This window comes from Galeopterus variegatus, unplaced genomic scaffold (genome assembly GCF_000696425.1).
Source record: "Galeopterus variegatus unplaced genomic scaffold, G_variegatus-3.0.2 Scaffold503, whole genome shotgun sequence".
NCBI lineage: Eukaryota > Metazoa > Chordata > Mammalia > Dermoptera > Cynocephalidae > Galeopterus > Galeopterus variegatus.
In genome coordinates, this window is record NW_007726614.1 from 39509 (window position 1) to 64424 (window position 24916).

At 44.6% G+C, this 24916-nt stretch overlaps 1 protein-coding gene across 3 annotated transcripts; it reads left to right on the forward strand.

The window, feature by feature from the left end:
* Positions 1-428: 428 nt before the first annotated feature.
* On the forward strand, positions 429-24047 carry PAPD7 (PAP associated domain containing 7). 3 transcript variants are annotated; one of them, XM_008569492.1, is made up of 12 exons: positions 429-671; positions 1747-1793; positions 2741-2861; positions 5626-5733; positions 6927-7055; positions 12203-12416; positions 14427-14553; positions 15579-15679; positions 16301-16473; positions 17118-17276; positions 19841-20005; positions 21780-24047. In XM_008569492.1, the coding sequence occupies exons 1-12, from the start codon at positions 489-491 to the stop codon at positions 21969-21971; spliced, it is 1719 nt and encodes a 572-aa protein (XP_008567714.1). In that variant the 5' UTR covers positions 429-488; the 3' UTR covers positions 21972-24047. The 3 variants fall into 3 exon arrangements, with proteins under 3 accessions (XP_008567714.1, XP_008567713.1, XP_008567715.1); XM_008569491.1 differs by having other exon boundaries at positions 430-671; positions 21777-24047; XM_008569493.1 differs by lacking the exon at positions 1747-1793 and having other exon boundaries at positions 629-671; positions 21777-24047.
* The last annotated feature ends 869 nt before the right edge of the window (positions 24048-24916 follow it).

Genomic DNA, 24916 nt, shown 5'->3' on the forward strand with positions numbered 1-24916 from the left:
GTGAGAGATTGGATTTAGTACGTTGCCAGCGGGTAGCTGGGCAGGCCTTGACTCCATGAGGACACACATGCCTTTTCCTTGTCCTGTGTGTCCCTTCCCTGCACCCAGCGTGACTCAGGCCTGTCAACGCTCCTTAGCGTGCGGCACCCAGCGGTGTGCCAGTGTGGCCTTGGAGCTCGTCACCCCTTCAGCCCCCTTTCCGTAATCGTGCTTTACTGTGCTGCCTTTACTGGGAGATGTCTTTCGTCTTTCACGGGTGGAATTCTCTCCTCTTGATGTCGAGTTACTGAAAGGATTCTTTTGGATAAGTTTTTAAAGGGCAATTATAAATTTACTGATATTTTGTATTGACACCATTCACTTGTACTAATCTGCAGTGCTGAGCCATGCTGTGTATTTATTCACCATGAAGTTTTCATTTCATTATATACTTTCAGAGGAGAAAAGAAATTGGATTTTAAGTGGCCAGAAATATATCTTAGTACAGAATGGAAAGTATAGTTAAGTTTAATTGTATTTCTAGTGTGTTTTCTCTTTTTTCCACTAGACTTCATGAGGAAATTATTGACTTTTATAACTTCATGTCCCCTTGTCCTGAAGAAGCAGCCATGAGAAGAGAGGTGGTGAAACGGATTGAAATCGTGGTCAAAGACCTTTGGCCGACGGCTGATGTGGGTATATTCTTTGTACTTCCGTGCCACATGTTACATACAAGTGAATTTAAACACCCTGTGATTGTAAAATGTCAGTTGGATCCTCACAGAAATGCGTTTGTCATAGGCCAACGCAGTGCTTCTCCAAGTGTGGTCAGCACCCCCGGGGGCTTGTTAGAAATGCCCCTTCCAGGCCCCACCCTGCACCTGCTGACTCAGAAGCCCTGGGGGTGGCTGCCCTGTGTGGTGACGTGCTGATGCACCCTCGTGTGAGGACCACTGGCCTAAGGGATTTTGGGTTGGTTTTTTTTTTTTTTTTTTTGTATAGTATAACTATTTTCTTGTTTTAAATTCACCTTGAGGTTAGAAAGTTTACCCCCTTCCCCCACCACACATAGTAGCATGTGACGAATGTTCATTTTGTAAAACTTGGAAGTATTTCCTCCCACGCCACTTTTACAGTAAAGTTATTGAGATGAGGTGCATGGGTATTTTGGAATGCTTGGCGCAGGCAGCATGAAGCCTGTGCTCCGACCAAGATGCTAACTGCCCTTGGGCTTCCTGTCTTGATCCGTCAACCCTAACCCTACCAAAGACCTGACCTAGAAGTATCGATGGATGAGCTAGCTGGCTGTGCCTGGCTGCTCAAGGGTCTGTGTGCTCTGGGGGGACAAGGGCAGCAGCTCAGTTTCCCCTCCTCTGAAATGATGTACATTTTTGGCTTTAAACTTTAGTGCCTTAGAACAAAGCCCTGCCCTGGTGCCTCAGCTGTGGGTTTGAGAAATTGGTGGAGGGTTCGAAAGTGGCTCTGAAAAGTTCTCAGGTTTGAGTGGTATGGGATGAAGACAATAATTGCTTCATCTCTTAATTTTGAGTTTTTAAAAATTCCTCTTTGGGGCAGGTCTCTAACATAAAGGGAATTTTCTAGTTGGTTGTAGGTTGTTTTTCACCTGCATCCCTTCCCTCTCCAACTTCCAAGGTGGTTTACTTTTTACCCAAGGGTATAGTGAGGCCTTTTGCTTAGTAAGAAGTAACGGAAGTATGACGACGTGAATTGTGGTACATATTTTAAGACAATCACTCTTTCTTTTAGGTACAGATTTTTGGCAGCTTTAGTACAGGTCTCTATCTTCCAACTAGGTGAGTTCCAGATTGTACTGCACAGATTTGTATTTATGCTTACTGGGGGAGGGGTGGGTGCCTTTATGCATATTAAGAACTAAAAGTCTAGAGCTAGAAGTGCCAGCTGAAGGAAAAGACTGGGGAGCACAGAGGGAAAGTTGGCAGAAATTACAATAATGAATTGATTGCTTTGCATTTTTCCTCTTGCAGTTAATTTGTTGGGGTACAAAAATGCTGGATGCCAGGAAGATGAAGACAAATGAGAGGGTCATTGTGGGAAGTAAATGCAATAGAAAACATTCTGCTGGTGTGTGGAGGCATAGTTTTGAAAAATTGATCTTGTGTTTTAATGAAGAGTCAATCAAAATTCTATTTAAATAGTAGGTTATAAGGATTTTTATCTGATAGAAAAAAATTCAAATTTGCATTCTAAAATTGTTTTCTGGTGTTTTCTCATTAAAGACTCTTGATATCCAAGTAACTTTTATGTGCATTGTTTCATTAAAAGTTTATCTTCTGCTAACCTGCTACTAGTTAGTAGCATTTGCAGCTGCAAAGCTATAATCTCAGGATGTGGGAGTTGGTGGTGGCAGGGGGACAGAGGGGACTAAGGCAGATTCCAGGAGTCAGGAATCCCTGGGTCACCCCGAGTGACCCAGTTGTAGTGTAGGTAGTGCAGGAGTGAGTACCAGGAATGCAGCTGCAGCTTGCCTTGGAGGGGAGGGTTTCGCCTCTTAATCCCCTTGGTTTCCTAGTGCTGTTGGGAAAATCTTACCACCTTTTTACTTTTCATCTTTCGTAAACTGCATTTCATCTTCTGAAGGCTGATACGCTTCACGAAATTATGTCCTGGCCCCTGAAGGAGATGCAGGCCCCTGTGCTGTGGCGCTTTCCTCCCCACGCGGGCGTGCCACTTCTCGGGGAGCTGTGAGCAGAGGCTGACGTGCATTTTTGCTTCTGTCCAGTGACATAGATCTGGTGGTCTTCGGAAAATGGGAGCGTCCTCCTTTACAGCTGCTGGAGCAAGCCCTGCGGAAGCACAACGTGGCTGAGCCGTGTTCCATCAAAGTCCTCGACAAAGCGACAGTGAGTGTGGGGGCAGCCTCCTTGCCCCCCGCTAGTTTGTGTTGTTTGACCGTAGTTCTTGGCTACATTTTTGGAGATTCCTCTGCTTCTGGTAGAAACATGCTTACTACGTTTTTGTGTTATAGTCATGGTTACCATCTGAGAGCATATGTAGTGACAATCTGAACCATTGGGGTCTGTGAGATCATCAAACCAGTCTGGGCACTAAAATATATGATTGCATCTGCTTGTGTTAGGACGAATAAGGAAAAGAGGTTAATATCTGAAACAAGGCCCTGTAACATTCAGGTGCTGCCCATTCAGAAGTATGTAGCTCAATGATTAAATCGTGGCATTTATGACATAGCAAATGGTAATCTTTTTCTGAGTTACAGTTAAGAAAGAAATACTTACTTGCTCCTTTGGGTGTCCCCAAATATCCGTATATGAAAAACCTCTTGGGGAAAATTTGGAAGATGAGACTGCTTCTCATGTGTACTTGTTAAGGTTTATGTCAGTCCAAGATTAGAAGCAGCTCAGGAACTGTAAGTTACTTGCCTGTTGTGCGACAGTTCAGGTGTGCTGTAGGCCACCATTTCAGTTTTAAATTGGTGTTTCTATGTCTGTGACGTGTGATTAACGTCCTTGTAGCATTTGAACAGATTGTTGGAAGATGAGAGCTTCCTCTTGCTCACGTGGTGTTACGATGAGAAGGTGTCTGCATGTTTCTTGAGCTCTTGCTTTCTATCAGGTACTTTTGATGGGGGTGGGGGTTTGTAAAATGATGTAACATGTGCACCGCAAATGCACAAGTATCAGGTGAACATCTTGGTGAATCTCAAAGTGAACGCATCCCCAGCACCCGCAACTCCCTGCCGCTTGTCTCACCTGGCGTCTGGCACCAGCAATGAGCTTCGGCCACTTTTTAAAATGCTCACAGGCTTCATCGCATTTACTCTTCTCACCCACTCTCATTGGCAAATGCTGTTGTCTTCCATGTGTTACAGGTGAGGAAACTGAGGCTGGGAGAGGGGAGGTGGTCAGCCCAAGGTGGGTTAAACAGCCAGTAAGAGAGAGAGCCTCGATTTAGCTCAGGCCTGTGAGCTCTGTGCACCTCCCTGTCCCCACCACACCTGTGTGTGTGCTGCAGCTCTCACACCCTTTCCTGGGAGGGACCAAGCCACCTCTGCAGCCCTCCAGCTCTGCCCCTTCTGGCTCTACCATTCGCGTTTGCTCAGTTAATGAAAACGAGGCCCTCCAGACAGCAAGGAGGCAGGTGGAGACTTCTGACCAGGTGTAGGAGTAGAGGAGCTGAAGAGGCTGTGCCTGACTGTCCTGAGTTCCAGAGCATTCTGGAGGACGGACAGCTCATTGAGTAGTGGTTGCAGTAACTGCTTAGTCCTAGTGGCCTCATTACTGTGGCTGGTTGGGTACTGAAACTGTTCTCTGTTGCTGAGGGCCAGTGTAGACTGTGTTAGGAGAAGTGTGAGTTGCTCCTTCAGTGGATTTCGGCAGTTTCCTGGTTGCGCTCTTCTCCATGTGTCTCATCACTGTAATGCCATCACAGCTCAGGACCCTAGGGGGAAGGCTGGGTTTAAGGTGAACACTTGTCTGTTTGGACTAACAACCCAGAATACGTCGTGGGGGTTCACACTGTGAGGGTGTGAGAGCACCAGGAGCGACCTGGGGAAGCAACCCATGAGTGTGGGCTGGGAGGTGCTTCCTCAGCCCGGGTGTCGGGAAGGAGGGGCTCTGCTTAATGAGGAACTGGTTTTGTCATTAAGGCATAGGCGTCTGAGCCTTGGGCTTCTTCTGAAACAGTTTTCTGTGAGTTCTTTGGGAAAGGGCTTTGTTTCTCTGCCTTGGTAGAACACAACAGCCATAGCTTATCTGCCTGGTGGTCATAGTGATGTCCAGGTGTCCCTGTCCCTGCTGACCTGTGTCCGCAGCATTTCGCCCCCAGGTGTATGTTTTAAAGCCCCGGTTTGTGCTGAATGAACTGTTCCTGTGTTGACTTTCATTAGACGTTTAGACCTTTTATTAGACCCTGACTGTTTTGGTGAGGGGGAACTCCTTTTCACTCTGTCAAGGCTGAGGAAACAAAAGCATTGCCTTTTCTTCAGGAAGAACTCACTTGTGCGGGGTGGGGGTGGCATGTGGTTTGAATGGTTGCTTGGGCAACTTTTGTGAGGCTGGTTTTGAACACCTTTTGGTGATAATTGTTGTTGATGAGAGTATTTCCAAAATAGCCTTTTATTCTGATTTTTAGGGGGAAAATTTTTTTTTTAATAAAATTATTTTAAAGAGTGAAAACCCATAGTAGAATTGTTTGGAGAAACAATATCGGTACAAAGTATAATTTAAAAATGGCCTTGAAGGTACTTTGAATGTTTTCAAAAACTCTGCCAAATGAGCATGTGGGGACCAAGTGCTCATCCCCATCAGCAGGCACATGCTTTCCTGGTCAAGCCTCGTTGAAGGCTCCAGGCCTTCCTGCCACATTCTGCTGCCCTCGGATGGACACCTGTTGCCTTCAGCTTCCTCCCCGCCCTCCTCTTGACAGAGAAGGGCAGGGCAGAGAGTGGGCACCAGCTGTGTGAGGGACTGGGGACTGTGGAGGGTAACACCTGGCAAAGCCCCCTTCTCATCTTTAAGATCAAGGGTTCACTTTTGTGAATAAGCAGAAACCCCTGAAACTTCCATACAACTTTGGAAACATTTTGATTCCTGACTGTGGAGAATGTTGTATGTTAAAGCACAATTTTTAAAATTAAATCTTTTACAGGTACCAATAATAAAACTCACAGATCAGGAGACTGAGGTTAAAGTCGACATCAGTTTTAACATGGAGACTGGTGTCCGGGCAGCGGAGTTCATCAAAAATTATATGAAGGTACTGTCATTGGAAAATCAGCACAATGAAAATAAAGGACTTGAGATCTTATGTCGGGGGTATCATTTCTCTTATACATGTTGAAAAACTTTCAACTGAATGTAGGCATCTTTAATAATACAGACTATACACTTCACTTCTTTATCCTATGATGTTTTTAGAGATACTTTGAAGTTACACAGCTGTTTTTATATTTGCTTTTTTTGAGTAACTATTTCATGAAGTTGAACGTTATTTTAGAGTGCTTCGTTAAAGTGTTCTTTCTAGTTATTACAGAGTGACTTTGCCTCTACCTCAGTGTAACTTGTTCCCAAGGTTAGTCCAGGGGTTTTTTGAGGTTGAGGAATCATGATGTAGTTTAGATTTACTTGCTTTGGACGGTCTCAGTGCCTGAGGATGGGGTGGCAGACATGTTGACTGGGCTGCAGTATTTTGGACTCTGAGCAGGTGTGTGGTCTGGTTAATAAGCACGTGGCAGTAGAAGCCGTGGAATCCTGAACAGAAGCAAAGCCACCCCAGTGACCGGGGACCGTCTTGCCCTCCGTTTTCCAGGGCTGTGCTCCAGTTTCCCCCTTTCCCTGCACTACAATCTGGCCTTAAGGAGCATTTCTTTTTTCTTTTTTCTTTTTCTTTTTGTCCTTTTTGAGACAGGCTGCACCGCTCTCAGCCAGTGAGCGCTGTGAGGGCACTGGTCATCCCTATATAGGATCTGAACCCGCGGCAGGAGCGCTGCTGCGCTCCCAGCGCCGCACTCTCCTGAGTGCGCCACGGGCTCGGCCCCTGAAGGAGCATTTCTACCCCAGCAGAACAGGAACAGCACGGAGCCTCCAGTCCCTCTGCCCTTGCTTGCTGCCCCTACTCAGCTCTCGGCCTGCCCCAAAAGCCATGATAAATCCACAGCAACAACACACTCATGTGTCCTCCCTGAGCTCCCTTTTCCTGGAGACTCCATGGCAGAGCTCCCCACCTCATTCCTGCTGAATCGCAATGTGGGGAGGGGGTCTCCACAGTCTGCATTTTCACGGGCTTCTCAGGAAATTAATTTTTCCCAAAATTTGAGACCAAGTGACCTAGAGCCTTTAGATAGGCAAGAACATTGATTAAACTTTGCTTTCTATCATGTGAAATTTATGCGAAATTTCTTTAAAAGTATATTAACTAATCAGTAAATCTTTTTCTTTTGGAATTTACAGAAATATTCATTGCTGCCTTACTTGATTTTAGTATTGAAACAGTTCCTCCTGCAGAGGGACCTGAATGAAGTTTTTACAGGTGGAATTAGCTCATACAGCCTAATTTTAATGGCTATTAGCTTTCTACAGGTATGTATGCTTTCTCTGTGGAGACATTTATAAGTAAGACTTACGAAGTGCAGATTCTTCCTTGTGCTCTGACCGGTTGCTTGCTTCCTGCTTCCTGGGTCCTGCAGTCCTTGTCTTCCTTCACTATTCTGCTATGATTTGGTAGAGGTTGACTTCTAATTTTTACAATAAAGCTCTCTTTTGATCAGTGTTCCTTTATAGTATTTTTGTAGCTTATTTAACTCTTTGGGTAAGGAGTGCTTTTCTGGTTCTGTAAGTCAAGTGCATGTCAACCTAAGCTTAAGGAAGCACTCTTCTTACATTTAGAAAACATTCATTCCTTGATAGACAGTAAAAAGCTATTTTTCTTGGTGCTCATCTGACTCATACTGAAAATAATTTGTGTCAGGATATAGTTGGGAAAAAAATTAAAGAGAGCCTTTATTCTCAGATTGATGAAATTTCAGTATTTTGTCTTAAATTGTAAATGGTCCTTATTTTGTTGAGTGACGTGATGGAAAATCTACCAGTGGAAAACCTACCTGAGTGTGAGATGCTGTGATGTATTGATGAGCTGTGTGGGCATACCTTGCTTTGTTGTGCTTTGCAGAGAATGCATATTTTAAAAATTGAAGGTCGCGGCGGCCCTGCATCGAGCAAGTTTGTCACCCCCATTTCTCCAACAGTACATGCTCACTTCATGTCTCTCTGTCTCATTTTGGTAATTCTTGAAATATTTCACATTTTTTCAATATTATTTTATCTCTTATGGCAATCAGTGACCTTTGATGTTACTATTGTAATTGTTTTGGGGTGCCACAGACTGTGCCCTTATAGGATGGCAAACTTAATCAGTAAATGTCATGTGTGTTCTGACTCCTCCACCAGCCCACTGGTCCCTGCCTCTCTCTTCATCTCTCCTTGGGCCTCCCTATTTCCTGAGACACAATAATTTTGAAATTAGTCCAGTTAATAAGCCTACAGTGGTGTCCATGTGTTCATGTGAAAGGAAGAGTCTCACGTCTCTCACTTTATTTATTTATTTATTTTTAAAAGATGACCGGTAAGCGGATCTCAATCCTTGGCTTGGTGTTGTCAGCACCACGCTCAGCCAGTGAGCTAACCGGCCATCCCTATATAGGATCCGAACCCGGGGCCTTGGTGTTATCAGCACTGCACTCTCCCGAGTGAGCCACGGGCCGGCCTTCACGTCTCCTACTTTAAATCAAAAGCTAGAAAGGATTAAACTAGTGAGGACTGAAGGCATGTCATCTAAAACTGAGATAGGCCAGAAATTAGGTCTCTTGCACCAAACAGTTAGCCAAGTTGTGAATGCAAAGGAAAAGTTTTTGAAGGAAATTAAAAGTGCTGCTCCAGTGGACACACAAGAAAGTGAACCAGCCTTACTGCTGACAGGGAGAAAGTCTTGGTGGTCTGGATAAAAGCTCACTCCAGCAACAGCGTTCCCTTAAGCCAAAGCCTAATCCAGAGGTAGGCCCTCCTAGCTCCCGTCGGTTCTGTGAAGGCTGAGAGAGGTGGAGAAGCTGCAGAAAACAAGTCTAAAGTTGGTTTGTGAGGTTTAAGGAAGGAAGCCGTCTCCATAAACATACAAGTGCCAGGTGAAGCAGCAGTGCTGACGTAGAGGCTGCAGCATGTCACCCAGAAGACCCAGCTGAGACCATTGATGAAGGCAGTGACACCAAACAACAGATAATCAGTGTAGATGAAACAGCCTTTTGTAGGAAGATGCCATCTAGGACTTTCATAGCAAGAGAGGAGAAGTCTATGCCTGGCTTCAAAGCTTCAAAGGACAGGCTGACTCTTGTTAGGGGCTAATGCAGCTGCTGACTTTAAGTTGAAGGCAGTGCTCATTTACCATTCCAAAAATTTTACAGCCCTTAAGAATTAAATCTACTTTGTGCTCTATAAATGGAACCACAAAGCCTGGATGACAGCACATCTGTTTACAGCATGGTTTACTGAATATTTTAAGCCCATTGTTAAGACCTACTGCTCAGAAAAAATTTCTTTCAAAATATTACTGATCACTGACAATGCACCTGGTCACCCAAGAGTTCTGAAGGAGATGTACGAGGAGATTAACATTGTTTTCCTGCCTGATAAAACAGCATCCATTCTGCAGCCCATGGATCAAGAGAAATTTTGACTTTCAAGTCTTATTATAAGAAATACATTTCATAAGGCTGTAGCTGCCATCGATAGTGATTCCTCTGATGGATCTGGGCAAAGTAAATTGAAAACCTTCTGGAAAGGATTCACTGTTCCAGATGCCATTGAGAACACTGATGATTCATGGGAGGAGGTCAAAATACCAACTTGAACAGGAGGCTGGGAGAAGTCGATTTCTCCCGTCAGGAGTGATGTTGAGGGGTTCAAGACATCAGTGAAGGAAGTAACTGCAGATGTGGTGAAAATAGCAAATAACTACCATTAGAAGGGGAGCCTGAAGATGTGGCTGAATTGCTGTAATCTCATGGTAAAACTTGAGTAGATGAGGAGTTGCTTCTTATGGATGAGTAAAAAAAGTGGTTTCTTGAGGTGGAATCTACTCCTGGTGAAGGTGCTGTGAACATCATTGAAATGACAACAAAGAATTTAGAATATGACAAACTTAGTCAAGAAAGCAGCAGCAGTGTTTGAGAGGTTTGACTCCCATTCTGAAAGAACTTCTACCATGGATAAAATGCTATCAAACAGTATCACATACTACAGAGAAATCTCTCATGAAAGGAAGGGTTGATCAATGTGGGTACCTTCATCATTGTCTTATTTTAAGAAATTGCCACTGCCATCCCAGCCTTCAGCAGCCAGCACCCTGATCAGTCAGCAGCCACCAACATTGAGGCAAGACCATCCTCCAGCAGGAAGGTTAGGACTCACTAAAGGCTCAGACGATCGTTAGCAGTTTTTATCAGTAAAGTATTTTTTAATTAAGCTATGTATGTTGTTTTTTAGACATATTGCTGTTGCACGCTTAATAGATGACAGTATAGTCCACACATCACTTTCACATGCACTGGAATACCACAAAGCTCGTGTGACTCAGGTTACTGTGATACTCACTTTACTGTGGTAGTCTGGAACTGGACCTGCAGTATCTCTGAGGTATATAACTGTACTTACACTATTTTAACATATAAAATAGTCTCTAAGTTAATTAAAACATTAATTATTCTATGTATATTTTCTTGAACGAAGGATTTTCTGTTCTTTACAAAATCTTGCCTACATATTTAGCTGCACAACTATATGAGGGGTCTTCAAAAAGTTCATAAATTCATATTATCTTTTAAACCTATTTTTCCACAAACAATTTGAAGTACCCTCCTTTTCCTCCATGTTTATCATTAATTTTGTATTTGTGATTGTGCTTTATCATTAATACTACTGAGAGCAGAACCATTGATTACCCTACCTTTAATTACTGTGACTTCCTCAGCATATCTCTGCTTATGGAAGTGGAATTCCACATCTGTTTTCTTATAGTTTTAATCACATTGTCTTGTCTCGCACTTGCCCGTCTGTGATGTGGCCCTTATAGCCATTCCTCCATAGTTTTTGGACACTGTTTTGAACTAAACACAGCCTTCTGTTCTTATTTCTTCCGTTATTCCTGCCCTGAACTATTTCTTTTCAGTAGCCTTGTAGTAACAACTATTTTTTGTTGTGCGCTTCCCTGGTGCCAGCCTGATGCAGTGCCTCCTGTTACACTCCCTTGTGGGGTCCTCGCAGGGGTCCTGTGGCTCACAGAGGGCTACACTAGTGTGGCTAGGGCTGCCATTTTCATCTCATATCCCTGTGCCCTGCTCAGTGACCAGTGTCCATCCTGCCTCACAGTTGTGACAGTTGTAGCATCTCAGTTCACTTCATGACTGATTTGAGGGAAGGAGGCCAGACGTGCACTGGGAAGGCTCTTAGATATTTGATTTTGACTAAAAGGCGAAGAATAGGGAAGGGGATAAAAGTGAGGCAAAAATAAGAATGCTCAACTTGTGCCGTGGAAATATGCATGTCTTCAGAAGCCAAAATTCTTCTGAGCCCTAAAAATTGTAGGCTTCAGGAGATGTTTCCTCATGGAGCTCTGTGGTATGACTATTTTCAATCATTGTGCCTCTATCAGGGCTTTTCCTTCATGTGGACTTGACCATCATTTTGTAGATTGGCGCTCTCCGGTAGAATTTTCTGTGCAAATGGCAGTGTTCTATATCTGCACAGTCCAGCAGGATAGCCATGACCCATGAGCCATGATGGCTGCTAGCATTGTACTGTGGCTGGTGAAACTGACAAGTTCGATTTTTTTCTTTTTTTCTTTTTCCCTTAGGGGACAGCTGGCTGGTATAGGGATTGAACCCTGAAACTTGGTATCAGTACCATGCTCTGTCCAACTGAGTAATCAGCCAGCCTTGGACTATAAGTTAGTTTTAATTCATGTAAATAGAAATAGTCATGTGTGGGCAGCAGAGGTCTGGACAGCTGACAGTTACGTCTGTTAATCAGTGACTTTCGGGAGGTTTTCAGTGGCAGTGGGTTAGATTCAGAATAGGCTCATTATCTGCTTAAAGAAAGTGTGGCACGGAACTGAGGCTGATGTTAATCAGTATGACAAGCAGGATGAAGTCTGATATAAATATTATGATACAATACTAATTACCCATACACAGTTAAAATTAATCATTTCACATTCTGGTTTAAGTGATACTGTGATATTATTCAGTCTCATACTGCCCCCTATAGGTTGTATTTTAGAGTAATGAAATTAAGATGACTGATGTCTATAAAATTACATCCACCATCCAGGCAGACTGTGCAGACTGTGGTCAACTTATCTACACATATTTGGCAACTTGTGGTTAATCAGATGCTTATGTTTGTAGGAAGTTGCTGCATGAATTAGCAATTTCAAAAGTATAATAAAAAAATGAGATTAGGACGTTTTCTTTCTTTTGAACACTCTTTATTCCCTGAGGCTGTCCAGGTTCTTTCTCTCAGTGCCTCCTTGCTGTGCTCCTGGCTTCCTCACACTGTTGGCAAGTGAGTGCCACCAGCAGTGTTTTTTGAAGGGCTGCTAGATGCAGACTTCATCATATGCCACCTGCTCTAGAGCATGTTGTGGATCCATACAAATTGTGGGTGCATTGCTTTTACAGTTGCATCCAAGGATTGATGCCCGGAGAGCTGATGAAAACCTTGGAATGCTTCTCGTAGAATTTTTTGAACTCTATGGAAGAAATTTTAATTACTTGAAAACTGGTATTAGAATAAAAGAAGGAGGTGCCTATATTGCCAAAGAAGAGATCATGAAAGCCATGACCAGCGGGTACAGACCATCGATGCTGTGCATTGAGGACCCCCTGCTGCCTGGTAAGGATGTTTGGCTCTGCATTGCTGGGAGCCGGGTGGGCCTCCCTGCTCACTGGTGATGGGGGTGGGACGGGGGAAGGGGGCTGAGAGCAAAGGGCAGTGCATTGGCTCTTGATGCAGTGCCCTCCTGCACTGAGCGACAGTGACACTTTCAGAATTCCTTGCATAATGCTCCTAACTTACTGTGTTTTAAACAGTTTTCATTTTGTAATCACCCAGAATTAAGAGGGTTTTTTTCCTGATTACAAAAATACTACATATTCACCATAAACCATTCACTTCCCAGAAGTACGTAACATAGAAGCGCAAAGTATGCCAGGTCTCTTTTCATTTTTACCTGTACTTCTCCACTTTTTTTCCTATGTGGATATTAATATTTATTGTTGCCATTTTACTAATTTAGCATCCTACAACATAAGCAGATTTGCAGCTTGGGCTTGGTCTTAACAGTATATCCTAGACCCCCTCCCTCTGTGTGTCGGTTACATTTCATTGTAAGGATTGCCACATTGAAGAGCCTGAGGCTGGGCTCCAGTTTTCCCAGGTTTATTCCCATTGGCGTATTTACAGGTGCTTATGTCCCCATGCCTTAGACAACAGTCTTTTTTAATCTTTGCCAATATGATAAGAATCACATGATATAAGTTTTTCATTTAATTTACATTTCTTTAATGATTAGTGGGGTTAAACACATTGTTATTTATCAATTCCACAAATGTTTATTGAGCAGCTATTAGGTGAGACACTGTTCTTACTGTTGGTGATAAAATCAGTGACGGACAGGTGACAGAAAAGGTGGTGGAGAATGCCAGCTCCAGGTACATGGCCCCTTTGCATTTCTCTCTTGCAACTTCATGTGCTCTGTCCGTTCATCTTCTGGGCTGTCTTCTCAACTGGTGTGTGAGAGTCCCATGTACGTTAGGAAAGCCTTTCTTGTTGTACATGCCATACTTTTTTTTTCCATTTTGTCTTTTGTATCTGTATTTGGTATTTATCGTTCAGCTCCTATACATTTTTTAAATATTCTCAAATTTAATGATTTTTTTGTTTTGTTTTATGGTTTCTAGGGTGTGGTATTTATTTCCGAAAAATCTTTTGAAAGAACATTTATTGACTCTTCCGTTTTGTTGTTGTTTTTAAATTGGCATGTTTTATGCCATGGTTGTTAAGTGGTGGATTTTCTGGTAGCACCATGTGCACATCATCCCTCTTGTCTGTTGGATCAATCAGATTGCAGACTTTCCATTGTCTGCTTAAATGTACTTGAAAAACAAAGACTCTGTTATCACTCAGTTATATTATTAAATCTAGAAAAGATAAATTGCAATACTTAGAGTATTCCTTCTTAAAAAAAAAATCCATACTTAACCTGAATTGTGAAGAATGAGTTATATGTAAATTAAAATTCGAAACTGGGCTTATAAAAATTAAGCTTTTCCTGACTGGCTTACTTGGTGAGCTCAGTGACAGCTTCATGTGATTTGCTGCTAGTTGTCCAGAATTCACCACTGGAGAGTTCGTTCTAAAGCATGTAGTTCTTGCAGGTTCCATTGGGGTTCATTCAGTTGCCATGTAGGCAGGGTGAACCACCACTGTATCTGCATGTATTGGGGCATTTTAAGGACTTGGGATTGTTTTAAGGACTCTCATAAATCTTGGGTCAGCACTGCTGGTCTGCACGATGGGGGTCTTTGGCTCTCTCATGTTTTTTGCCACCTGGAGAGTTAGCATACCTTTTCATGAACTGTCACTTCATCTGTGAATTACAACTCTCTGTTGGTGGAGGTAGACCATGACCACATGGGGTCCAATGATGCAGACTGGGCCTCTTGTTATTTGCTGATTTCCATGTGTGCCCATTGTGTTAACCTGACTCACCTTTGCTGATGGGGTCTGGAAGTGTTTCAGTGGTGAGAGCCTGCTTCAAAATAACTTGTATGAGAAGATGAGAAGCATCTGGATAATGGCTCAGATATTTGGCAGGGTTTGACAGCTGCCTTTCTGTTGCAGGAAATGATGTTGGCCGAAGCTCCTATGGGGCCATGCAGGTGAAGCAGGTTTTTGACTATGCCTACATTGTTCTCAGTCACGCCGTGTCACCGCTTGCGAGGTCCTATCCAAACAGAGATTCTGAAAGGTAACAGAAGTTGATTGTCTGTGTTCTGGGTTCATAGCTCCTGTGAGATGGCAGTTACACCTTTCCTAATATGAAACTTATTAATGGATATGCCATCATCTTTTAATAGAACTTGAACATGGTAAAGAGGACTTTTCAGGAATTCAGGATGGCTATATTTGATTCATCCGTGGTCAGTTGAAAATTTCTTCTCTGGGGAGTTGACATTTTTTCAGGGTATTTTGTGTTGGGGAGATGATTTCTGGTTTTTAAAACTTTGGAACATAATGCTTTGTCTCCAGGCAGTCTTAAAAATACGAACATTCAGCTTCCAAGTGGATGCGTGTCTGAATACTCAGCTCTGTCCCTCCTCTCGATGTACAGTTTTCCCTCATTCTGCATTTTTGGGAACATTTTTGCTGTGTACACTCATTGGTAGAAATATTTATTTTTGACCCCAGATTATGCTGCTGTGGCGGAGGTGGTGGGATTGGGGGTGGAGGGAGGGCTATGAGATAGGAGTGGAAAGGAAGAGTAACGTGATTGTCGGGAGTGGTAACTCAAACGGTGCCGTTAGTCTGTTCCGTGGTAGATTATGGAATAGGTTTTGAGGCCTGACTCAGGAGCCTCTGCAGGCACTGGTGGTGGTGTTCTCAGAGGAGCTTTGGTCCCTATAATGGCAGTCGGTGTCTCTTGGCACTGTCTCTCCACTCTCACCTGTGCAGTGGAAAGGGAAATGTCACAACTTTATGATCATTGGGGGTGGGAAGGCTGGGCTCTTTTAAGAGCTCAGTTTAGATAGTCATCTTCTGTAGACAGATGTGGGTTCAAGGACTTCTCCATGAGTGAGCCCACTTTTTCTCTCCTGTGATCTTAGAACACACTTGAGCTTACACATCATAAGTCATAGATATTTTGTAAAATTGTTTTAGTTCTTCTGCTGTCTTTTGCTTAGCAAGATAATATATTGTTGTAAATATAAAGTAGCTACTGGAGGGGCTGTCAGCTGTTGTACAGTGTTGATTTCCAGTGCTGTCCCTTTGCAGTACTTTAGGAAGAATCATCAAGGTAACTCAGGAAGTGATTGACTACCGGAGGTGGATCAAAGAGAAGTGGGGCAGCAAGACCCGCCTGTCGCCAGCCCTCGGTGAGATACTTGCTCATTGTGGTCACCTGAGCCTCTGTGCATTAGTGCAGAAGGATCTCTTTGTCCGTTAATGGTAAACTGTTTAAACAAAACAAATAGTTTTTCTGATACACGTTTAATTAAAAACTGTAAGATCTAGACCAGCACTGTCTTATAGAAATATAATGCATGCCTAACATGGAATTCTAGAGTTTCTTTGTTAAAAATGTGGAAAGAAACAGGTGAAGTTAATATTAATAATATTTTATTCAACCCAATCCAAAATATGAACATTTTAACATGTAATCAACATAAAAAAATATTGAGACATTTTATAGCCTTTTTTTTGTCCTGTCTTTGAAAACCAGTGTGTATTTTTAACTATAGCATGTCCTGATTAGGATGCTAAATTTTCATCAGAAATACTTGATTTGTGTTTAGATTTTATAAAATTTATTGTAGAAGATGATTTACATACCCAGATTTTTAGTAGCATATTTAAATGTTTTCTAGTAACTAAATATAATCTTTAAAATTAAATTAATTAAAAGTTTAAAATTCAATTGTCACATTAGCAGCATTTGAAGGCTCTGCAGCAGGTGTGACTGGGGCTGCCTTTGAGGCTTTGCTTTCCTTTCACAGACAATAGAATTAAGATAAAAGAGCGAATAACCTCGTGCAATGGGGAGCAGACCCAGAGCCACGAGTCTGAGTCGCCCTACAGCCAGCGCCTGACTCTGTCTCTCTCCAGTCCTCAGCGCCTCTCCTCAGGCTCCTCTGCTTCTTCCGTGTCTTCACTTTCTGGAAGTGACATTGTGAGTGTGCCCTTGGCCATTCTCCTCCTGTGTCTGTTGGGTGGTTTGTGTTCCTGGTAAAGTCCATAGCGTTGAATTTATTTATTTATTTTTTCGGTGGTTGGCCGATACAGGGATTGAGCCCTTAACCTTGGTGCTATCAGCACCACACTCTACCCACATGAGCTAACCAGCCGGCCTCTGCATAGCATTGAATTTTAAATCTATTTTCCCATTAGTTTTGGTCACTTTGTGTGTGTGCATGTACACCTGAGTGCACGTGGCAGCCCTGAAGTCTGCACCCGGTGGTCCCCCTGTGTCACGAGCCTTGAGCGCATCAATCTTCATTGTTCACGTAGCCCGTTGAGAGTGGTGATATTGTTCACAGTTGAACTTCAGTGGACTCTCTTGAATAGTGCTTTAAAAAGCCATTGGGAGATTTTAAAAACTTAAGTCCAGGTGTCTCTTCTCTATGTCCTTTAACATTCTTTTTCAGTTTTGAACTTGAAATCTGGATATATTTGGACCGCCTGTTGTTCAAAAGCTGGACTTACTCTAATAACCTTTCATAGCTAGCCTTGACGCAGGCGCTCCTTTCATACCTCTAAGAAGCAGTGCACCTCTGTGGTTCAACTCTCCTTGTTACTTTTTGTACTGAATTCAAGGACTCAGACACGCCTCCCTGCACAACACCCAGCGTTTACCAGTTCAGTCTCCAGGCGCCGACTCCCCTGATGGCCAGCTTACCCACTGCCTTGCCAATGCCCAGTGGCAAACCTCAGTCCACCACTTCCAGGACTTTGATCATGACAACTAATAATCAGGTACGTGGCCCACTGATGCCCTTCCCAATGACATGCCCAGGAAACAGTGTCTGAGCTGCGAAACATACTAGAGGAGATTGATGACAATTTTGAATTAGAAACAGAACTTTCTGAGTCTTTGGTGGGTTAGCCATTTCCATCTTGTTATATAGGAAATTCTCTTTTTTTTTGTGGAACACTAGAATGTAACTCCTGTTATTCTATAAAAGACAATGTCTAACATCATTGATGTTGAGGTCCACAGTGCACTGTTTAGGAGACTCTGGTTCTGAGTTCTGAAATGGCTTTTGATAGGGGCCAACTTGAGTGCCTTTCTGCACCCTATCTGGGGTTGTCTTGGAGGGGTTCTGGTTGTCTCTACTCACCCTGTCCCTGGGCAGGCATGGACACTTGTCCCTATTTCCTCATAGAATCTCAGTGTTTAGACTTTTGAAAGTTTTAATATGAACTTAGACTCTTTTCATTTTATTAATTAGGCATTTTTTAGGGCTCTTTCTGTTAGAATATGCTGTTTTTTAAATTTAAATAAACTTAGAAGTCTAAAAGAGAATTTATAAATATTCTGTATCTGTTTTCCAGTTTTACATCAATTGAATATGTACACAAGTACCAGTTTCTGAAATGTGGGTTATAATCTGAGCATAGGGCCGGCCCGGTGGCGCACTCGATAGAGTGCGGCGCTTGGGAGCGCGGTGGTGCTCCCGCCGAGGGTTTGGATCCCATATAGAGACCGGTCCGCTCACTGGTTGAGCGCGGTGCGGGCGCGACACCGAGGGTTGTGATCCCGTTACCGGTCACGAAAAAAGACAAAAAAAAAAAAACAAATAAAAAACAAAGTAGATGCATGCAAACGTATGTTCATTTCTTGGCGTCATCTGGCTCTGCTCTGGGAGACAGTCTCCCAGGAGACCCTGAGGCCTTAAGGGATGCTGCACACGTGGCTCCCCAGCCACACCAGCATGGCCAGCATTTGACACACACAGCCCAGCCCGAACCTGGGAAAAATATAACATTTCGAGGCTGTCATTATAAGCTATTAAAATAAGTTCTGCCACAGATAAGCTTGGTTGCCTTTGAACAGTTATCACGTTGGCCACGGCTTCCCTGACTCTCGTCATGGAGGCAATATTTTAACCTCCTCCTGGGCTCAGTGGCCTGAGAGCTGCGTGCAGCTGCTGAGCTTCAGTGTGTGGTGTTCCTGCCCGGAAGAGTGTCTAAGACGGCGTGTTGGCACTGTGGTCCAGTAGTCACTCACATTCGTGTCCATTGTATGCTCACAGTGAGTGAGGTTAGTGTGTTAATGTCATTAAAAACATTACGACGAGGCTCAGCAACCCCTTTCTCTTTTACTTCCACTGGCATATAATTACATTGCTTCCACTGCAATAATCAGGTGAAGTCCCATCCTGAAACGTCATGTGCGCCATCCATTCTGTGCATACTGCAAATGATGAAGTCCCCCATTCGAGGGGGGGCTTCCAAGTCTGAAGGGGATCAAAACTAGAGACCTTTAGAGTTGGTGGGCGTTAAGATGTCAGAGACCCCAGGGAGTTGAGCCTGCTTTGCTGGTGACCCATTTGCCTGGGGAAATGAAGCCCCCACTAAGGAGAGGCTATGTCTGTAGAGTAGGGCCCTGGCCCTGACCAGGGTGGTGATGCGGGGACCTGGGCTTTGGGGCTGAGATTCCCCAGCATGCGCTTTTAATGAAGCCTCAGAAAGATTCTCCGTGAGTTCTCTGGAGAGCCAGTATGTGGGCCGAGATGGGACCAGTGCAGTTGTCGCAAGTCTGAGGGGGGCTCTTGCCAGCACCCCTCTTCTGCTGACAGTAACAGGTACAGAAACGACAGCAGTCCAGGAGCTGCAGAAGGAAGTGCCAAGGACCTGCCGGCCTCCCTGGCCTCCCATCCTGAGGCTCAACAGCCGGGCCAGCCTGGCCTCTGGTCCTCTCGGTTCCGTGTGGTGTTGGAGGAGGGGATGCTGCACCGTGGGGCTCTTCTCAGAAATCCGAGTCACGGCTGTTATTCTGATGACTGTTCTTTTCTGAATTGTTGTTTGGTCTTCAAAGAGTTTTAAAACTTCATGACTTTGGTTACTTGGCATACTTCATGCTGTAATTACTATTCCAGAATATAAGGTATTTCCGATTCAAAACAAGATACTTTTAGGGCCGGCCCGGTGGCGCACTCGGTAGAGTGCGGCGCTTGGGAGTGCGGTGGTGCTCCCGCTGAGGGTTCGGATCCCATATAGAGACCGGTCCGCTCACTGGTTGAGTGCGGTGCGGGCGTGACACCGAGGGTTGCGATCCCGTTGCTGGTCCCGGTATGGGTGCGACACTGAGGGTTGCGATCCCGTTACAGGTCACGAAAAAAGACAAAAAGGAAAAATAAATAAATAAATAAAACAAGATACTTTTAGGTTATAGTAAAAGAAACTGCTTTATCAAGCTGGTATTCAAATGGACTGCTCCCGGCAGCCACCAGGCTTTGCTGTGCTTAGCTCTAGATCTTGGCTGTTTCTACCTTGTTGGCTTGGTACCTATGGATGTCTCTGCTTTTTTCTTCTAGACCAGGTTTACTATACCTCCACCGACCCTAGGGGTTGCCCCTGTTCCTTGCAGACCAGCGGGAGTTGAGGGAACCACATCGCTAAAAGCCGTGCACCACATGTCTTCTCCGGCCATTTCCTCTGCATCCCCCAACTCGCTGTCAAGCCCACACCTGTATCATAAGGTACGTCTCCGCTCTGCTAGTGCCCCTCAGAGCATCCCACCGAGGTACTGTGCGACAGCCCAGTGCTGTACATTTCTTCCACAGGGAGTTCCAGGGGGATTGTTTTGAAAGGGAACTTGTTCTCTGGTCATTCGGCTTCATGTTCACTTTCCTTTCCAAACAAAACTTTAAAAATGTTAAATTATTTTAAAGTGTAATATAGTTTAGTTGGTCACCGCAAGCATCTCTGTCTCTTTAAGAATAGTAACAGTGGTTTACTTGGGTCACAGATTCACAGCTTGGTCAGGGCTTGGCTTTGACAGCTCATCTCTGTTCAGGAGTCATCAGCGGGGGCAGCTATCTCTGCTGGCTATTTTCAGGATGGCTCACTTATAATTAGAGAGTCCCACAGCGTCTCTCAATTCTTCTGTTGGACTGATTAGCATAAAACTGAAGTTTGAAATGAGCTAGATTCAAGATGAAGAATATTTGTTTTCTCTTTTATTTATTACATTTGTTTATATGCTAAATATGTTGGTTTTAAAGAAGCCAGAAGTAAACCAAGAACCAGTCTTGTCACGGCCTCCCGTATGTGGCGCTGGGAGTGCCCACGATGCCTGGCACGCCCCACCTGGCTAGTGAGGGGCGGATGGACAAAGACCACATTTGATGAGCTTGCCTGGTGCTGTGGGGTCCCTGGGGTGTGTCTGTTTATGTCCCCATGGCTTTTCTTTGAATCCCATGCCTTAGACACTGTGTGTGCTGTGAACACAGGTCATTATTAAGTCCCTGTGCTCGTGAAGTACCTGAATGTCGAGTGAGTTGTGACCCAGGTCTTCCAGTAGGAATCCCACGCCACTTCTGACGTTCCCCTGGGCCCCGATGGTACTCGGTGCACTCACTCGTGTTCACATCTCTTCCTCCAGGCACTTCCTCCTCTGCTCACCTAAACCTATTTGCCAGTAAAGGTTTTGTTCTTGGGGGTTGGTTCTTTGGCCCTGTGTCATTGATTCATGATGATTATTTTTCTAAGAATTACGTAATAGGACATTCCTTCTTGGGTCTTTCCATCCTGCCGCAGTAGAGCTGTCGTTGGAAACATTCAGGATGAAGTTATAACTCTGTAGGAGGGAGGAGCAGCCTTCATCAGTGGCATTTGGCTTTCCTTTCTCAGCCACCTTCTGCTGTTTGGTTTGCCCCGAAGTCTTCCCAACACAGCTTGTGTTTCTCTTGGTCTGCTTTGCATGAGGACTTTGCAGTGCAGGGACCGTGCTTTGGGAGCACCTGCACACGTGCTGTTCCAACACCAGGCCCACGGCACCTGTGACTCAAGTCTGTGGGGAAGGAGATGAGGGAGACCTTCTTATTTCTGTGGACAAACAGACCCGGCGAGAAGTGAGAATCTAATGGATTTGTATAGTGTGCCGCTGGCCCACAGTTCTCACCTTGAGTGAGTCACTGAATGGGAATAATGCTTCTTGTCTCAAATGTCAGATTTTAGAGTTACGAGATGGAGAGTGCAGGTTTCTGCCACCCCTTCCAGTTTAATGTCACGTACACGCTTAATGTGGGCAGCGTTGATAGGCGTGTCTCAGTCGTTCACTCAGCTGTGTGCATTCCCCTCTCTGGTTTCTGACCATTGCCCGTAGAGACGATGTGCTGGTGGTTGCTCAGGCTCACGGCCTGAGCACTGAGCTTTGTGTGCACTGAGCCAGGGCGGTGCTCTCAGGGGAGTCACATCTGATGTGTGTGTACTGGGCTCCAACATTGTTGTTCCTCTTTGTCTCTTCAGCAGCACAACGGCATGAAATTGTCCATGAAAGGCTCTCATGGCCATACACAAGGTGGCGGCTACAGCTCTGTGGGCAGTGGAGGCGTGCGGCCCCCCGTGGGCAACCGGGGACACCACCAGTATAACCGCACCGGCTGGAGGAGGAAAAAACACACACACACGAGGGACAGTCTGCCCGTGAGTCTCAGCAGATAATGGCCCCTGCTGCGCCAGCCTCCCCTCCCTCCACAGACTGCCCAGCGGCCTCGGCACCGGCGGGGACCCGAGACCAGCATCCAGCACACGGGCTGCCGCCGGTCACTCTGCATGTTTCTCTGTGTGGCAGTCGCATCCATCCTAAAGAACAACGCGTTGTGCTCATCTGTGAAGCCTTATTAAACGTGGACGTCGCTTCCTGCCTTGCCAGGATTCTTCGTTCAGTGCTGAGGCAGGTCGGGCTCAGGAACTGCAGGCACGTGAACGTGCTTTTGTGGTTTCACGGTAGCCGTGGCTATTGCTTTGCAGTTTGGTATTTTCATTTCACGTTTGTCAAAGCAGCGGAGGAGATCAAACCCGTTCTTGTGTCTTTCCTCTACGCATATGGTTGGGAAGTCATCGTTTTACTGCCCTCGTGTTTTGTTTGAAATTTCAGAACTGTTTTTCTATGTAAATATTGAAAACTTATGATTTGTGCAATAACTCAGATATTTTTTATTTAATTTCATATTTTCACATAAGTTATATTTAAGGGAGGAGGGAATTTTTTTTAAACAAGCTCAGATCCTTTCCCAAGTTGCATTTTCTAAGTTGGGTTCATCGTGTTGGCTGATTGTCTGATGAGCATCATTACGAACACCATGATGAGGGGTTTGGGGTCTTATTTCTGTGTTTTTTCTTTTGGTCAGACTGAGTGAAGGAGCTGAGTATCCTTGATGGTTTTCTGAGGGGTTCAGCCCCAAAGGCTCCTGCAGACTGCCTGGCAGTCCTGCCATGGGCCTCCAGCTGTCATCTTGCTCTGACCACTGAGTTCCAATGTTTTGGTTTTTGGTTCTTTTAAACTAGACAACAAATCCAGCATTTAAAGTGCCAGAAGTATAACTTTCTAAGGGGAGAAAGGTTGTCACATTATAAAATCTTAAAAAACAAAAAATGTGAACTTGGAAATGCTGCAGTCAGTTTTAGTGACATAGCCTGTAATGATGGGTCTGATGAATGTCATTGTGGACAATGGTACCCAGTTTTAGGAATGTGGAGAAAGGAGTTATGTTGATTCCGTTGAGGAATCTATATAGCAGTATGCATTCGTTCTGTTAAGAGCAAATATATGAGAAGTACTTGAGCTGCTCAGTGCACCGTGGGGAGTGTTTTTATTGTACCGCAGGAGAGCACAGCCCAATGTTGGGCCCAGGAGCGCTGGCGCCGACGTCAGAAACATACAGGTATACTATGCAAGTGTATTCTGCCACAACAACCACTGTCTTTGTTACCTTTTTTTGAACAAGAATATGTCCATCCTGCCTAGCCTTGAGTTTTTGGAGTACCACAGTTGTCCTGGGAGTTGGTTGCATCTTGTAGGCCAGCTGACTTGCCGTTTTTAAAAGGGGGGCTTCTGCCCTGCTAAACACTACAGAGAGTCTGGTCTTCGAAGCCCACTAGTGGGGAGTGTCGAGACAAGAAACTTATTGCCATGATGTCTGATGGGTGTGCACCAGTGGTAGACTGAGGTCTGAGTGTGACGGACCCCACAGGGACAAGCTCTGTACCATTCCTGTGTCTGCCTCTAAGAAGCAGGACTGGCCCACACGGTCATGGGGGCTGTCAATGGTGCCTGCAGATTCTCTAGGAGGCTTTCCAGACCAGAGTAGCACATTGTGTCTGCAGTTCTTGATGATTGAAAGTTATCAAAAATATTTTAAAATATTTAAATTGTGAACTTTATTGATAAAGAATATTTATAAAAACTGATCCGTAGGCTTGTACTAATCTCAATGCATTAGCAATATTGACTGTAAACCTGTATTAAGGAAACACTATGGGGACAGTGGGGTATGTCCCGTGGGGTGTGTATTCTATATAGCTCAATGCATAGACACAGGTACCATGCTCCGTGCCCATCATGGTGAACCAAATGAATTGTCTGGCTGCCACTGTGGCTGCGTGCTGCAGGGTTAACACAAAGGTATCATGTCTCGATTCTGTGTGTGCGTGGACAGCAGTGTGGAAGCTAAAATTGACATATTTTTATGTAAAGTTTTTCTATTCTTTGATTTTTAATAAACTTTGGAAACCAGTTCTGTATTTGTGTTTGAATATATCCTTTCTTTCCAAAGGGAAGGATGGCTTCAATATTTTCAGTTTTGAATTTTCTAAATTAGGGTAAGCTTTAGCCAATTACCTGCTTTAAAAAGGACTCAAAAAAAGGCTTCCAGTCCTATAAAGAGAATTTGGCTGGGGGTGGGGAGGGGATTGTTTTGTCATTGGTTCATTAAATGGGGTTGAGGGTCTAGCCTTTGTGTAAGGCCTGCAGGAAAGAAAAGTGACCAGTGCATGTAGTTTGTCCTCACTTTCTGATGCTGATAGGGATTCAGTAAAACCACTTAACAGATACCATTATATGTGCAGTTTCTGATGAGCTGATACAGGATACACAGACCTCCCAGTGAAACGTTTCATTTCTTCTATGTCTCTTTTAGGTCAGCATTATATCACTTAAAGACAACACATTTCAAACCACCAAACAATCATACTGTAGCTCAAAATGTAACTTAAGTTTGGAATTTATAAGGACATTCGTAAGAACTCTGATCAACCAGTGAGTGACAGAGCTGTGTGTCCCAGGTGACGTAACCCCTTTGTGTGTTAGCTCCAAGGCCACAGATCCTTGCACGATGTTCAGGTGGGTGCCGGTGGCAAACACTCCTTCCTCCCTCCCACAGTTGCCACGAGTCCTCTGAGCAGGTGCTGCCCTGTCCTTGTGGCACCTGGTTCTAGCAAGGGTGTGGAAGCAGCTGAAAGTAGCTGTACTGCCAGGGAGGTGCAGCAGGGGAGGCTGCAGGCCTCCAGGAGAGGGACTGCATCAGCAGCGCAGTGGCTGGGGGGTGTTGGTGTGTTGCGGCCTGGCAAAGAGGCCCAAGTGGGTAGGCAGGGTGGGGGGGGGGGGG